This window comes from Chamaea fasciata, unplaced genomic scaffold (assembly GCF_029207755.1).
Source record: "Chamaea fasciata isolate MVZ Bird 193981 ecotype frontalis unplaced genomic scaffold, bChaFas1.0.hap1 SCAF_6, whole genome shotgun sequence".
NCBI classification, from domain to species: Eukaryota; Metazoa; Chordata; class Aves; order Passeriformes; family Sylviidae; genus Chamaea; species Chamaea fasciata.
Window position 1 is genome coordinate 16,574,953 of NW_027094091.1, and position 17,916 is coordinate 16,592,868.

At 37.6% G+C, this 17,916-nt stretch overlaps 1 protein-coding gene across 1 annotated transcript in view; it reads left to right on the forward strand.

The window, feature by feature from the left end:
- The window catches only part of SLIT2 (slit guidance ligand 2), a 128,146-nt gene extending 116,408 nt beyond the window's left edge, over positions 1-11,738 (forward strand). Inside the window, exons 31-33 of the mRNA XM_066184901.1 lie at positions 3,699-3,987; positions 8,250-8,461; positions 9,545-11,738. Coding sequence (XP_066040998.1) covers positions 3,699-3,987; positions 8,250-8,461; positions 9,545-9,786 — 743 coding nt within the window. The 3' untranslated portion in view covers positions 9,787-11,738. The remainder of the gene's footprint in view (positions 1-3,698; positions 3,988-8,249; positions 8,462-9,544) is intronic.
- The last annotated feature ends 6,178 nt before the right edge of the window (positions 11,739-17,916 follow it).

Consider the following 17,916-nt stretch of genomic DNA (forward strand, 5'->3'; position numbering starts at 1 on the left):
GCAAACCCTTGTACAGTGTCTGCTCTCATTCCCTCTCTCCCTGCCTCTCCCCTTTTTGTCTTTTTTTTTCTTTTTTCTTTATTTCTTTTTTTTCTTTTTTTCCCCTTTTTTAATTTCTTTTTAATGTCACAGTTTGAAACATGCAATTCAACATTACTTCTACCAAAAGTGAGCTATTTGATTTATACCTTTTGAGGTTTTTTTGCCTTTTCCGAGTGTATGGCTCTTTTGTGTGGTCAGAATACACGTGGTTGTTATTTTTCAGTCTTTCTGTAACAAATTTCAGTAAATCATATTGAAAGTGCATGGCTTTTGTAAGAATTCTGAAGGGACAATCTGTTTCTTCTCAAAAATTCTTCAAAGGAGTCACAGACATCACTGATACTTCACATTCTTCTCTCAGAAATTAGAGCATATTTTCCTAGTTGAGAGTTGCACCTTCTTTCATGGATGTCCCTATTTCTGAGACTGGTAGAGTATCAGCTGCTTCTCATTTGTGCCTGATCCGTTCTGGCATTTTCTAGAATTAGATACTTGTTTCGACAGTTTTACTGTGTGACTGTTATTTAGGAGAGATTCCTACCATTTGCCTCCTTGAACAGTAATTTACCTGTAGTCAGATTTAGCATCCAAAAGCTTAAAAGGGGGTGGGAACTACTCTCTTACCTTGCCAAAAATAGATCTGAAATATTTGTATGTATTGTTTTTTTGTCAGTTCTTTCCTAACTGGCAAAGAATCTTTATATAAAAATTACCTAAGAGATATTGCTAAAGAATATAAGCAGGTTTTGCACACACTTTGGCCTTCTGACATTTGGTATCTTGCTAGAAGAAGCAAAAGTGTATGGGCTGAAAGTTTGTGCATATGTTTGCATTGCATTTCCAAACGTCTCCCTTATTAGAGAATATATACAGAAAATTTTTGAATCATGTGTGATACAGCACATATTGTCTGGTATCATACATACATGCTTATTTGGTTCCCAGAAATCACATCTAAGTTTCCTGACACTTTCAAATATAACATCTAGTTTAGCATTGCATAGGTGTGCCTAGTTTTATACATCTTTTATTTTTACGAAGAGTAAGTTCAGTGCATCTATTCTGCTGAGATACTTCAAGTATTTTCTGTGAACATTAGCTGAGTGTGGATTTCAAGGGAGACAAGAGGGTGAAGGGGCCTTGATGACTCTGCCCTGTCCCTGGTTTGAGAATATGGCAAGTAAATGTGAGGAAATGGAAACTCATGGTTGTTTGCAGTCTGAATCCTTTAAATATAATAGCTCAAAGCCTATTTTACAGTTTGACCCTGGCTGGGTGCCACATGCCTACCAAAGCCACTCTATCACCCTCCTCCTCAATTGGATGGGGGAGAGAAAATACAATGGAAGCTCATAAGTTGAGCTGAGGATGAGGAGAGATCCCTCACCAATCACTGATGTGGCAAAACAGACTCAACTTGAAGAAATTAATTTAATGTATTACCAGTCCAAGTAACAGTAGGACAAGGAGAGGTGAAACATTTCCTAAGGACACCTTCCCCCTACCCTTCCCTCCTTCTCAGGTTTAACTCTTTTGCCCCTGATTATCTATCCCCTGCAAGCAATGCAGGTAGGTGAGGAATATGGGTTCTGGTCAGTTCATCTCTTGCTTCCTCCTCAGAGAAAGGAGTCCTTCCCCTCTTCCAGTGTGAGGTCCCTCCCATAGGAGACAGTTCTCCACAAACTTGCTCCTGCATGGGTCCCTTTTTTTCCCATGGGGTGCAGTTCTTCAGGAGCAGGCTGCTCCAGCATGGGTCCCCCACAGGGTCACAAGTCTGAGGAAAACCTGCCCCAGTGGGGGCTCCTCTCTCCACCGGTCCTGCCAGGAGCCTGCTCCAGCACAGGCTGGGGTCACAGTCTTCTCTCTAGCATCCACCTGCTCTGGCATGGGTCTCCTCCACTGGCTCCAGGTGGATCTCTGCTCCTCTGTGAACGTCCGTGGGCTGCAGGGGCACAGCTGCCTCACCATGGGCTGCATGGGAATCTCAGCTCCAGTGCTTGGACCACCTCCTCCCCCTCCTGCTTTGCTGACTTCAGTGTCTGCAGAGCTGTTCCTCAAATATTCTCATTCCTCTCTGGTCACATCTGCACGATTACTCTTTTGGGATTTTTTTCTTTTGTAGCTATGTTATCACATAGCTGTTGGTACCATCGCTGGCTGGCTTGGCCAAGGCAGACTTGACAGGTCCATCCTGGAGCCAGCTGGATGTGGTAGACACTTCTGGCAGCTTCTTGGAGAAGCCACCCCTGTAGCCCCCACACTACTCAAAGCCTGCCACACAAACCCAATACACTTACTTAACTGATAAGATCAAAGAAGATTAGGCTCTTCAACAGTATGGATACAGTATTGTTCATTTCTATAATCACTGAAGCCTAGCACAAATGAAATTACAATAACCCCTAAATGAACGGCAGGTCTACTTCATAAGATTGCACAGTATTTCTTTCTGCATGACTCTTAACTGTTCAGAGTAATATAGAAAATTATTAGAAGTATCAGTTCACATGGTTAAGGAGCAACTATGCAGAACATTGCTGCTTTCTTGTCATTATCTAAGTACCAGAATGAAAACTGTTGATTTTGTCTAGGAATAAATCTATGCAGCTAAAAAGAATATTTATTTTCAGGTAAACAGATCCTTTTTAATGCTCAGTGCACTTTGATTTCCTTTACTTGTGAGTCTCAGGACTCATTTAGGTATTTGTGTATTCATTATTAGAAAGCAGTATCTTAAGGGCTATCTACTATAGGCTAATATGTTGGCAATAAGTTAAAAGAAAACAAAAAAGCAGGGGGTAGGAGTAGAAGAAACTTCAAGTTTACAAGAAAAAGTTTGATAGTAATGTTCTTTCTGAATTATTCTCCAATAATTGTAACAGGATAAGTGCGTCACAAACACCTACTGCTCTAATTACACTATAACAACTATAGACTGTAACAGAGGAATTACTATGAAAATGGTCAACACTGAGGATATTTGCATTATCTAAAAGTGTATATCCAGAAGTAGTTTGATGTTGAATTATTATTTTTGACTGGTTTAGACTGTAATGGCAAACTATGAATGGCTTTTAGTTTTATTTTATTAATCTGTTTTTGAGACATGCTAAACAAAAGTATTCTTGGTTTTGGAACCTCAACCTGTTAAACTGTCCTTTCCAAGAAATTTTCCGTAGCAAAACTTCACATTTGAAATGTGTATGCTAGCTCCATTTTGATTGGCTAGTCCTAGTAAATTCTTCTGGATTTGAGTATCTTAGCTTACAAAAAATGACATATCAGCTGCTAAATTTCAACAAATTTGTTTTTCTGGGATTCAGAAACTGTGTGCTATCCTGAACTTAAATGCATTAGGTCAAAGCCAGGCAAAGCTGACCTTTTCAGAGCTCTGAGCTTCCCTTCTGATAAAGTCTTATATTCATCTCTTAAGTGTGAGTTAGACACTTAGAGTTTTAGAGCTGGTTTGCATGCATGCTTGACAGCCAGGACAATTTCCAAAAACTATTATTCGTGGTTCTAGTCTGAATAGCTAAAAATAATTAATTAAGAAGGAGCATTCCTTTAAAAGTTTTTTAAAAATAGAGAAAATGTGAGATTATTATAGAAAATGATGAGATTATTACACTGATCGTTTGCTGATATTAATTTCCTAGGCATGCCTGTGAAAAATAACATAGCAGCTATACGCCAGTCACCAGGACAGAATGGCACCAGCTTCCATGGTTGCATTCGTAATCTATACATCAACAGCGAACTTCAGGACTTCAGAAATGTGCCACTGCAAGTGGGAATTCTGCCAGGTTGTGAGCCTTGTCATAAGAAAGTTTGTGTGCATGGCACATGCCACGCTACCAGCCAGTCAGGCTTCTCCTGTGAGTGTGAAGGAGGATGGACCGGACCGCTCTGTGATCAACAAACTAACGACCCGTGTCTTGGAAATAAGTATGTCCTTCCTCAAGAAAAAACAGTAGTATAATATTCATATAAGTCTCCTGTTATGTGTATTTTTTTCATAGAAGTTCACATTTGCAAGAAGCAACATAACCTGGGCATGTAAAAGCGAGAACAGCATCCAAGTTAGAGTATATATGTTCTTTCCACAAACGTTATGAAGGAAAGCCCTCAGTTTAGGGGGAGCAGATTCACACATCTCACTGAAGTTCTGCCTAAAGCCTGGGAGGTGCTATTACAAACTTCTGTATGGGCTTCTTTTGTAATGAGATGCACTGATGCAACTGTGGGTATGACCCTTGGCACAAAAATAATTTTGAAGAAGTCGCAAATGGAAAAAAACCTCTATTTGCTTATTTTCAGTTGTATAGAATGAGGTAATTAAACTATCATTATAATTATTAGTAATAATAATAATATTCTCTACTGTGTTTTTGACAATGGACATATCTAATATTTTATGCTTTCAGAGTACCCCAGGTTTTAGCAGGGAAATAGATTTCGGTCTTTATGGTGAACTTCTGTTTCTGTCTGAGTGTGTTAATTCTATTTACTGATTTGAGCAGAAAATTTTATTTTAGATATTTATAAATATCTTTAGAGAGGTACTTGTATATAAATGTATGGAGATAGAGAAATATATGTATAATTGTGTATATTATAGTATTGATATCTATGCATATTTATCTTTCAATTTTACTGTAGAGACAGATTCAGTTTGAGTTCATGGACTCCCAGCACAAGAAGATCAGAAACTTCAGAAGTTCAAAGTTATTCTGTACTTATTGATCTTGGGCAAAAAGGTGTTATTCTGTGTGTCTTTGCCACTGTCCTTATTACAGCTTGGCAGATATCTTTTTCTCTTTCTTTTCTTTTCTTTTCTTTTCTTTTCTTTTCTTTTCTTTTCTTTTCTTTTCTTTTCTTTTCTTTTCTTTTCTTTTCTTTTCTTTTCTTTTCTTTTCTTTTCTTTTCTTTTCTTTTCTTTTCTTTTCTTTTCTTTTCTTTTCTTTTCTTTTCTTTTCCTTCCCTCCTTCCCTCCTTCCCTCCTTCCCTCCTTCCCTCCTTCCCTCCTTCCCTCCTTCCCTCCTTCCCTCCTTCCCTCCTTCCCTCCTTCCCTCCTTCCCTCCTTCCCTCCTTCCCTCCTTCCCTCCTTCCCTCCTTCCCTCCCTTCCTCCCTTCCTCCCTTCCTCCCTTCCTTCCTTCCAACAGGCCGGCTCAGATCTTTTAGCTGCTGCTTTTTCAGTGCAGCATTTGCCTTTGTAATTTTTTGACTTTTAAGGAACAGTGGCCTAAGTTTGCTATGAGATTCTAATAAGATGATTTTCAGCTCCCATATAAAATGATGTTTAAATCATCTTTACACACAGTGTGTGGAGAGTCTGACCCTATAAAGTTTTATACTGCAGTTACCATGCTTTGCGACACAGTTTTCTTTAGATTGGTTATAGACTCTTTCAGTATCTTGAAGTTTTGAACTCTTCTCAGAGCTAGACCAGTCAGGTTTACATGGTATCATTACAGCATTTCATTTTTATTGGTCTTTTTCTTAGGCTGTCCTCTTTCACAGTAACTTTAAAAAAAGGTAGACACAGCAGGTTAAAAAATGCAAATGTGACTTTATTCTTCAATACTTCAGGATTAAAAAATAGCATCAAATTGTACCCACAAGTTCTACTACCAGAAAAGCCAGACAATTTCTTCAGACTGTCCTTGAAATATTAGATTCTTCCTTGGTTCTTATACCTGTGCACATGAGCACCCAAACTGAGCACTTTTTGCAGCAAATAATGAAGTTATTGTTCTCAGATGTAGGCAGTATCAAAGAAAGGACAGTGAGTGAGTATAGCATTAATATTTTGTTTGCTCTTTAAAATATTGCATTTGTTTCAGCTGTATACAGTACTGTGAGCTTTTAAAAGAGAAAGTCAGAGAGAAAGTCAAACCAAAGTTTTTTATTTGGAGTGGAGAAGGGCTTTGTTGTTGTTTTCTTCCTGGAGATTTTAATACTGTATTTCTTGATACATCTCTAAATTGTCTGTTGAATAGATGCATTTTATCCAAGTTTGACATTGTGCTTTGAGCAACAGAATTGTCACTGAGATCTCTGTCTCAAAAATATAGGTGATCTTTTAGAGACCCCTGCACATCATGAAAAGGCTTTAGACACATTTATTTTACCTACATCTAGGTGTTTGAATTCAAAATATAGTGACCAAAGTTTGTTCTCTAGTCAGTAAAGGAGTAAGAACATTTCAAAAGAATAAATAAGGCCTCAAGTTGTCTAATCATGCTCTAGATAAGCTCATTTCTCCCCTGTATCTGGAGCTTATGGCAATTACACATCCAACTTGAGTGCCTGACACAGGTACCTAAAATTAGATGACATGAAACTGTGCCCGAGAGTTTGCACTTAGCTTGATGTTCCTTTCAGTACAGTCTGAAGATGAAATTTAGAGCTTCAAAGAGCAGGTGGAAACAAAAGTATGGAAGTTTGCATTAGCTAAAATTTAATAATCTTCTAAGTCAAAGCAAAACTTTACCAAAGATCTTGACACAGATTGCTTTGATATCTAAAGCCTGTATAGAGTATGACAGGGTGGATGTCAGTGCCACCTGAGTAACTTTGTAGATCAGATGTCCTAAAAGTGGATGTTTTATAAATGGTGAAAAGATCAAATGCTGAACATAATGAAAACTAAAAAAAAGCTATCTGCCCTGTGATACAGCCTAAGTCTTCCATTTTGAATTGCTTAATAACAGTCTTGGAATATCAGACTTCAAACACAGGAACAGTTTTCAATTTTTGTAGAGAATGAGGTTGCTTCAAAATACAGACTAATAGAGATGTTAGAGGTGCTTAACCAATTAGTTTTATATTTGCAGGTTTTAATCCCAAACTGTTAATGTTATCTTAAAAATTTCAAAATGAGGTGTTGCTCTTAATAGACTTCTTTTAAGATGACATGCAATTTTAGATGAATTTTTGCGATCTTCAAATTGAAACAAATTATTTTGGTTTAGATCAAATGGGATTTTTTCTTTTTTTTTCTCTCAATTTTTTTTCATTTAAGTGGCTGTCATAACATACTAATTAGGTTGTGAGTTCTAGAGTCATACACTACAGATAGGAAAAATATTAGAGAGCAGATACATCAGGAAAGTTGACTTGTATGTCAGGATTGCATTCCTCCCCATAGAGGAATTTTCACTGTGATCTCCCTAGGAAGATCTATGTAGATAGAAAAATTTTCTATGGAAACAACAGTTAAAGAGAACGTTCTCTTTGGAAGGAAGGTATTGATCCTGTGCTGCTAAATGAGGAAAAGGAAGTAATTTTATTCCAAGTCATTGGTGATGATTTCAGAAGATGAAATCCCCTAATGTTCAGCTTACAGCTAGGAACAGGTAATTAAGTATCCTCCTTTTGGGAAACACCACCTCTCTCTCAAAGAGAAGACCAGCTGTGCTCCCATACTAATGTACATCAAAGCTTAGCAGGTGCAGGTTAACTCACAATCTTTTTTGTCTTAACAACAAGATTTGTGCCTGCCACAAATGTTTATCAAAGCTCAACTGGGAAATAAGCTGCTTTATACACTTTTGGTGAGACTTGATAATGCACAGCCTCCTCTAGTGTGAGGTTTGTTATGAATTCTGGGTGAGTGCTGTTGCCTTGCAGTGGAGTACAGACCTGCCTCCGAAGTTACAAGACTCTGCTATTTGCAGTTGGCAATACAGACTAATGTATTTGAAGGGATAGCACGTGTTCAGCTTGAAACTACTGTTTCTTGAGTCAGAATAGTTTCTCTTAGGAAGTGCCTGACCTGTCTTTGTGCTGGGAGCCCCATATTTCGTAAGTGACAATATGGAGTTTCTTTTAAATGATACACGAACCAGAATTTCAGGTGAGTTTCTTTTTTCTTTGGCTTGATTTTGCTGTGTTCTTCTCAAAAGCATGCTTAAAATTTAGGCAGACAGGAAATGTTGGTTTTTGTAACTGTGGCCTGTAAAATTTTTCCATAACACATCTACAGTGGCTATTTTCTGGTGAGAGGGACTTCTGTACTGCAGCTTGTTTTGTGTAAACCTGCATACCAATTATAAACCACTTCACTGCATCTCACTGAAAAAGTCCATTAGAAACAAAAGCAATTTCTTCTGAATACAGTCCAAAGTATTTGTAGTTAATGTTGCTTAGCCTGAACTTTGATGAATAATTCATTTTTATTCTCTTGGGCTTGTTTCCCCTGTAGATGTGTGCATGGTACCTGCTTGCCGATCAATGCATTTTCATACAGTTGTAAATGCCTGCAGGGACATGGGGGAGTCCTCTGTGATGAAGAGGAAAAGCTGTTTAACCCCTGCCAATCCATCAGGTGTAAACATGGCAAATGCAGGCTTTCAGGACTTGGGAAACCATATTGCGAATGCGGCAGCGGATACACGGGGGACAGTTGTGATAAAGGTAAAAAAAAATCATTAATATTGTTGTGGTCTTAGAAAATAGGCTTTTTTTAGTAAAACATGAACAGCCAAGCACATGAACAGCCAAAAACATGACCAATTTTTTTTTCCACTACACTCACATTTGTTGCTTTTTTTTTTCTACCATAAGAATTTATCTTGATGAGAGAAAAATCAAGCCTTTCCCATGAATTTGATTGCATTTTGAGGATTTTTTCATCAAATGTTTTGCTGTGAAAACATTTCTCTTTTTTTTTTTGCCTTTATTCAGAAACACATTTTTACTATATTTAACTACTACCTTTTACCTGCTGTATCTTTCTGTATTTATTGTTTCTCTACCTTCTGCAACTGAGAAGCCAAATCCAATGATTCTGCTCCTAGTTTTATCACAAACTCTACTTTTGACCTCTCAGCTTCAACTGATTTATCACAGCGAATTATGCAGGTGAGATGGATGAAAACAGGATGACTTTTCCCCCTACCTTTTTCTTTTTCCTTTGTCTATCAAAGCTCTCCCTCTCCCTCCTTTTCCCTTACCCCAGATGGCATTTATTTTGTATTGTACATAGATGTGAATAGAAGAATACGGTTGTAGAACTTTTAACAGATGTCTCATTTTTAGCTGCCTTTATACCTCAGTAATTTATGAAGTTAGCAGAATGTAACTTATATTAAATAAGAGTTTGAATAATATTAAACTCCAGGTCTAATAAATTAAATTGCATGCTCTCTGAAACATTTCCCTATGGTAAACGGAACCAGCTGCAAGCAATGTAGCAAAAGAGGATGTGTATTTTTATAAAAGAGGAAAAGATTTAAGCTTCCAATTTTCTTGTCATTGTAATAGCTTCGTATTTATGGTTTACGTATACATAGTATATAAGCTTTACCGAAAATAGGAGGTATAGGGAATGAAACCCAGCATTAATCAAATTCCATTCAGTAGAGCCACTAGTTTCCAAAATAAAGTCTCAGTCAAACTTTAAAATATCAATCCCAACTGCAAATAGTAACACAGCATCTTCCTGTGCTGCATACGTCTCAAAATTGTGTCTTTCATTTTAAACGTTGTTTCCTGCAGAAATCTCTTGTCGAGGGGAACGAGTCCGAGATTACTACCAAAAGCAGCAAGGGTACGCTGCGTGCCAGACGACCAAGAAGGTATCGAGACTAGAGTGTAAGGGCGGGTGCTCAGCCGGGCAGTGCTGTGGGCCACTACGGAGCAAGAGGCGGAAATACTCCTTCGAGTGCACGGACGGGTCATCGTTTGTGGACGAGGTTGAAAAAGTGGTGAAGTGTGGCTGTACAAATTGTCCCTCCTAAGTGTCCCTGTCACACTTGTCTTTTGAAAATGTTGTATACTTATTGACCGTGTCGGACTAATTAATGCTTCATAGTGGAAATATTTGAAATATATTGTAAAATACAGAACAGACTTATTTTTATTATGAGAATAAAGACTTTTTCTTCATTGAAAAATAAAAAGATTCAAGTGCTTGAACTGAGACTTCTCATACCCAAGAGGAGCTTTGAAGAAAAAAAAAAAAAAAATAAAGACCTGGTAACATTGCAGCAGAGATGGGAAACTTTAACTGCTTTTAACATGGATTCTTCTTTGTAACATGCTGAAGATACACTGACACTATACATGTGACTTTCAACTTAACAGCTCAGAGATGAAATACTGACCAGAACAGGAGGCTTGTTTTTTTCACTTTTGTATCAGTCTATTTTATTGTTTTGACAGACCATGCCAATCACTTACCTATGGATGAGGAAGCTTTACGAGCAAAAAGAATGAGGTTATACAGAAATAACAATTGTTTGAGACAAATTTTGTCTTTTGGAATTATTAAGCATCTTAAGAAGACGGGGTCTCATTTATAAATGGGAAATGGAGATACAAGAATATACTATAATCCTGAAATCTCCTGATGATGTGTACTTTTATGTCAGCATGTTAACAAAAGAAGCATAAAAATGTGTTTATCTTCCCTTTTACAGTATTAATTTTTTGTAATATAAATGTTCTGGGGATGATAAAATAGATTATTGATGGGTAAATTAGTAATAATATGGATTTCTGTTTCTATGAGTTCTAAACAACTCTATACAGTATTGGGTTTCATTGAGAAATATTTATTGTATCAAAGTACATTGTACTTAACCCTTTTAGGCCATCCCTTTTACTGTTTTTCAATGCTTTAATATATATTAATTTATATTTGTCCCAGTATTTTTGTAATTTTTTTAAAAGGACTTAAAAATCAGGATTTTTTTGCAATAGAACTAACGTAGCATGTCGTCTTGGGGTAAATGTTTTCAGTCTGTTTTTTCCTTTCCGTTCCCTTTTACTTTTCCTTAGAATCTGACCACTTGGTGTCACTGAATAGAAAGCAGTGACTATTTGTGGTTTCACATATTGCAGATATTCAGGACACCTTCCAAGAACGTGTAATATATTACAGAAAATGTCTTTACACTAGATGGCAATTGTAGAGAAGTTAATTTTCCCTATATACAGTACTTACAGAAAATAAGATGACGTGTAGAAAATGACATTAGAAGATAGATCTTTATGAATTAATATTCCCATGGAGCTCTTTACCTTTTTTATAAAAAAAGAAAAAAAGGCTGTGCTATCAAAAACTGTGATTTTCCCCAAATAATAAAACTACTTTACTGCCCTAATGTTCCCCATGTTAACATGTTGCTGCTAAATTATAATGTAGAACTGGTAATCAATAGCGGGTTGTGTTCTTCTTTCAGTAAAATCCAGGGTACCCTGTAAAAATGCAGATGTTTTTTCAATTTTATTTTATTATTTTTTTTACAAAAAAGTTAGATGTACATGTGTAATGCAGTGTGCTTTGTCATATTTGGACTGATATCAGTAATGCTACTGATGTTTGTAAATTAAACAGATATTTACTTCATTAACAGCTTTTATTTGTATTCTTCTGAGAAGTTTAAATTGTCTAGCAGCCTTTAATTAAATATCTGTTGCAAAGAATATTTGTTAAAAAACAGAATAAAACCCAACCCTAAATCTAGTGTATTCCTTGCTGAAAATTGGAAGAAAGAATTGACTTGGGATTATTACACCAAGAGGCAGTGACATCTGAAAATGTTTGTGCATTATGAACTCAGATGAACTTACACCAAAACTAAGAAAAAGACTTATAAATAAAGTACACTGCAGGAGAAGGCAAATTGAGTCAATCCTAGTAATTTAGTGGTTATAAAAATGGCAGTTTGGCAGTTCTTCTAGCAAGTCATTTGATTCCTTGGAGGGATTCATTTTCACTAAGTATTTTCAATTTAAGCAGTTGGATGGGATGATATTTAAACAAGTTTTTCTTCTCTAAAATATATTTTTTACAAATAATTCTGTGTTTATTTTACTTAGTCTACTTTAGAATTTGTCTAAACATCCAATGAAACAGCCTTTGGTATAAGGACTTCTTTGCAGCTTCTGGGAGTGCTAAAATATCTGTAAATAGGGGTAGCTTTGAGGAGAAAGAAGACATTTTTGCCTAACAGCCTTAAACAGTGTTCTTGGCTATGGAAAGATCTCTTGGAGCTCAAAGTCCCTGTATCTGGAGCTGGATCGCTTTCTGTACTCATAGTGACAGAGAAAAATGAACTTTGCATTGGTATTCAAGCAATACTGGTAGCTGCTGGTGATCTTGAGGTAGGTCATCAAGAGAGGGACCTTTTGTGGTCTCCAAGCAGAACCAAAAAAAAGCCCATTAAAATAGAAAGCAAGAAAGAAAGAAGAAAGAAAGAAACCCAACACCCCAAAACTGAACCCAGCTTTGTCACCTGCCCCTCTGAAGAAAGACAAGGCATCTACATCAACTGGTGATTCAGTAATGCTACTGATGCCACCTCAAGCATCAAAAAGTGCCACTGTGCAAGACAAGAGATAACTTCCTCAAAGGGATGGGTCACTCTAACACCTTTCTAATACTTAGACCAAGTTTCTTAGAATACTGCTATAATAGGCTGCCTTGTACTTGTATTCCCCAAAAGGGAAATGGGAATCTGAGAGAACTGTCACTTTAGGTATCACTGCCATAGTGGAGAATTTAGTTCACTGCAGAACACTCCAGACACCAGTTCTCATTTAAAAACATAAGTCACACAGCTCTTAACACAGAGCTTAGGGCTTAGGTTTTTCTCCTTGTGTCTGCTACCTCCTGTAGGAATCACTCTCATACAGTCTGCTTTTAATGTATTGAATGAAATCCATAAAATGCATCGGAGCTGAAGGATACGACTCAGTATAGTGGCCAAGTTCTCACTTCAGTTTAGCACTGCATACAATTAGAATACTTCTTTCATTAGAAACTAAGAAAAATAAAACCTGGAGATTCCATCATTTTCTGCCAGTGTTCTGAAAAGCTGTAAAAAAGAGAAAACACATGAATACTGATTAATTTGTGCTGGTTCATGCACAGCTCTTACTGTCATCTCACAGAGGACAAAATTGTGAAAGAGCATGAAAAAAAGCCATTCTTGAATAAAGCTAACGAAAGACATTGCTCTTTTGTTAACACTGAAAGTCAATTCAGAGCAGTGGCTACCACACATGGAGCCAGATTCAGCAGTCTGTGTTAACTTCTCTGGGGCTAATGGATATTTGAGGGATTAAAAACACTATTCTAAGCAAACCAATGGTAGGCTGCGACCGAGATTTGAGACATACAGTTCATTTTATAAGATCTATTGTTATAACAATTTTGCCTTCAGGATACTTTTTATTGCCATAGGGAGACACCATGAGCCTTAGTACTGCAAGAATCATTGTAATATGAGGGTGTTCTGTGTAGGTATCACAGTATCACTCATATCATGTTATGCAGGCATTTGCTTGGAAAGAGGAGCATGCAGAGGTTTTGGAAATGACAAGAAGTCTGGCAGACCTGATAATCCACAGTGTACTTGCAGGGATGGGAGCAAGACACTAGAGGAAGTGGATTGTCACCATGTTAGTTTTGATGTGAGGATGACTAAGATGTGGTGACTAAGGTGATGACTAAGAGATGAGAGTGGTATATTATGGTAGGGAGCTCGCTGTTAAGAAGAAAATGCTCGGCAGTTTTGGAAAACTGTCAAGTCTTGGGGGCTGTTTGTATTGAAGCTCTATTTTGGGAGCTTTATCTGTTGCTGCTTGAAATGTACATGTTTCAAAAACCCCTTTACAGTTCTGACAGACACACACTTGATATTTCTGTCTTGAGTTAACCCTATTATTTGAGGAAAAGTGTATCTTTTCAAAGCAATTCAAAATCCCATCTTTTGGTTCCTTTTTCTCCTTTTGAAGCAAGTGTTATTCCTGCAGTAGCTCATTAGGGATGCAAGTGTCTGTGCTTCAGCTATCCCACCTTACAGTGGAGAGCCTGGCACATAATTTCAGTTCCCATGAATTGCAGTTCACCAGCTGAGCCATTCTGGATTCTTGGTTTTTAGAAGTATTTATAGAAAGAGCTGGTATTTCCAATGTATTTAAGATTCCTGGAGTAGAAATCAGAAAATTGGTAGCTGTGACTATGTAGGGGCTGTTAGGAGTACAGTCAAACTGAAGTGTTTGCCTGCATGCCTGGAGAGCCTGCTCTTTCACTGTGTTCTGCATGTATTGTGTTCCTGGGAGACTGGGAAGTCATGCTCATCCTTTTTAAAATATTTTTGAGCAGAGGGATTTAGTGTCCTTCTGTAAATAAATTGTCTAGGCTGGAAATCAGGCCTCTTTGGCCCTCAGCCAGGTTAAACTGTGTATGTATACCTTAACATCAACCATCATCTTGGACACCAACAGATCATGACGTTAAAAAAAGTGAATAAATCTTGCTCTCAGTTTAATAAAACACAGATGGGAAAAGCAAACTAAACAGAGAGTTAACAGCTCTATTCACTAGTCTCCTGGGCTCCATGTGATTAAATCAGAGTTGGAGGGTATGTTGCTGCTGCTGCTGTTCTGGCCAGTGTCCGTAGGGGTGATGGCCAGCAAAGAAGAAGTACTCTGTCAGAGCTGCATGTCATTTGTCAAGCTGAGAAAAAACAGTCATCTCACTGAACAGCAAGACTTCTGGCTATCCACTGTCCCTGCAAATAGGCTCCAGCTCTACAGCATGCTGCAGGAATTTTGCTCAGCCATGGGAACAGGCTTTAAAACTGCCTCCCAGATCCACAACTTTATTTGAGAATGCTCATCTTAGTAGTGTTTTCTGGTCTTTACAACTCCATCCTTTAATTTCATTCCAGTTAAACTCCTGTAGTTCTACACATCCAGCCTCAGTACTCTCAATCACTGCCCTATACTAGGTACAGGAAATTGAGACTTGGTTTTTTTGTTCCCGTTTCAGGTATTCATTAAAATTTGTAGAGGGATCAGAAGACCGGCCTTAAAGAAGAAAGTTATACATCCAGATACAGATATAAAACATTTTAATGGCCTTTATGATTCAGAAAATGTTTAGCTAGGTCCTCTGAAACAGTCCGACAGCCACAGAGTGATATAAACTTATTTATTTTACAGAATTGTAGACTTACACCAGAGGAACTGTTGTCCGGTTTTGTCTGCTACTACTTTTCCTTTTTTTAGAATTCATTTTAGGATACTTTCCATATCACAAAAGAGAATTAAAGATAGGATTAATGTGCCTGGGTTGCTTATTCTGACATTAAAGTTCCTTAAAATTATCCAGTAGCCTTTCTTCAGGACATTTTTCTTCTTTCTCATAGTTCTTAACATCCTAGGCTTCAATCTGTTGTTTCTATGAAACTTTGTCGACTTTGTTTACTTTCCAGAACAGATTTAATGCTTCCAGAGAGAGGAAAAGGATACATTTTGGGGTTTTTTTCCTGCAGCTGTGCCTAAAATCTCTCACGGAACATCTTTAGAACTATGTTTTCTTTCAAAGTCCTCTGAGACTCCATTAACTTGAGCTGGTTTTACTGAATTTTTTTTCTTTTGCTTCTGATTAGCTTTATTTATTTAATCACATTTATGTGTTTCTGCTATGGTAACAGCAATAAGAGGAGTACCTTCTGACCTGTGTTTTATAAGTTGCTTGCTATTTTGAAACAGCAAGTTTGGTGAGTCTGAGGTTTGCCTGTTCTCTCTTCTCTTTCCTTCTTTTTTTTTTTTTCTTTTTTTTTTTTTTGTTTGTTTTGGGGTTGTTTTGTTTTGTTTTTCATTGGATTTCCTTCCCTAACAGTTCACTCATTTTTGTGTAGTTTTATGCTTATTTTGTAGAGGGAAGGTAAGAACATGAGACAATGTCAACAGTAAATAAAACTGACCACAGAAGACACATAGATCTACACAGAATGTTCACAGCAAGATCATGGGGCACAGCGCATACTGCTCTGCATAAAAAGATTCATTATTGTTCTAAATTAAAAGAAAAATAAAGAAATGGCAAAAAACCGTAGTGAGAAAAAGCAAACCATAACTTTGAAAAGGAGCTTAAAGGTGAGAAGCAAAAGTCTCAAGTGATCAAAACTCTGCTCATCATTCATTATCACAAACTACAGACCAGCCATTGGAATTCATGCTTTCTCTCCTGCTCCAGGCATCCCCGACACTACTTGCTTCCCCTTTCCCCCCCACCTGACTCCAGGTCTGACTGTGCCTGCCATTCCCACAGCCTTCCCAGATGACACTTCTTCATTCCCATTTGCAGAAAGTCACAGCAATCACCTTCCTGCATGTGCCTTCCCTAAGATAACTTGAGGCGTCTAGTCAAGGTAAAACATCATGCTGGTGATGGATAGAACACTCTCCAAATAATTAACATTTCAGCATTTCAAAATCAAGGATTATTTATTAAACTGTTATGGCAAAGTGCTAGTACCAATCAGTGGGAACTGTGGCTGTCAAAACATTTAAGTAATAAAACTCCCAGTCTGTGTGTGACATGGAGAATGATGCCTCTTCGTTTTCATTCCGAAAAGCAACCTGTAACCAGGGTAATTGAAAGGAAGGGCGAAGAGGCCTAGAGCTCACTGAAAATCTGCTTAGCAGTCACATGCAAACACTACAAACAGAAAATATGCCCCATTTTATCTGTTCTGTTTGGGGTTTTTACTATGAACAAAGTATAAACATTCAAATAGGTAAGGCGTTCATGCTTGGGAAATAATGCTGAAGAGGAAGCATCTCTGGCTATATCAAGTTTTAGGCAGGGAATTCACAAGGAAATTAACTGCTGTAATTGTTTGTGGGTAACAAATACAAACATGTATTTTCAAACTTTTGTAGAAAGGACACTTACAGCCCAGAAAATAGTGACCAGCTACACAAGTCACCCTATTTCATGCAGACATGAAAGGAGTGTTTGGGTATGAGTTCTTTTAGCAGAAGGGATCACAGTTCATTTGAATTTCACATGGCAATTAACAGGCTTGTAAAATGCAGGAAAACAACTGTATTAGATGAGACAGAAAATATTAAAGATTTAAGACATCTAGGGCCAGATTCACTGTAGATTTAAGCAGCTTCATGCTGCTTCAGTGATGCAAAGCAGCTGTAAACACAACTTGGCTGGCCTGGAGCCACTGGAACTCTTATCTGCTAAAAGAAAAGAAGATTTCAGTGCACCAAACCTGGGTATGGAACTGGTGGTCTGTCCTGCAGCCTATTGGTTAGAGGAGCAATCACTTGTGATACTTTGGGAAAACTTTCATGCTCCTCTTGCTCAGCTCTGCTCTGCTGCCCCATTTAACTGTTGCCGAGGATCAGTGAGAAAGGAGATTGCTCTTCAGTGCTGCACTCCAAGCTCCAGGGGAACAAAGAGAATTGGTAATTCCTCTTCAGCAACAGCACACAAAAATGAAAGACAGGAGGTCTGTAACCAAAAAAAATAAAATAAAGTACTATGGTAGTAAAACTGCTTCTAGTGAAGTCATTTCTTGAAGTCATTTCTTTAATATTTTCTCTTAAAGACTGACTTAATTGTGGCTCCATAAGAAAGCATTATGGAAAACAGATTCTTCTTGTAAAATCTTTAGTGTGTTTGTATGTACATGCACGGCTATATAATGGTAGAAAGTGCATACTTTTTTTGTTTGTTTTTCAGGGTAGGAACTTAGTCAGGCTTTTTGGTTCCCCTGAGCAGCTCTGAACAACAGCAGGTATGATTAAGAATTCAAGGTAGCTGGCAGCAAGGAGTTTTGACCTAATCTGTCTTGACTTTGCACTCTATGCATTTAAATGCAGCACGTCTGCGAGGAACACACTCATTTTGGTGCAGCATATCTAATTTAGTCACATGCATGCACTGAAACAGCGGTGTGCACATGGAGATCACTTTTTCTTTCCCCCCCGTTTTTAGCCAAATTAGAGGATCAAAGCCATGTAAAACCTTTTGTAATGTAACTTGAAGCCACATGTAATGAAACCAGATAGTTTTTCCTTTCTGATGTAAAGTCTTTCCTGTTTTCAGG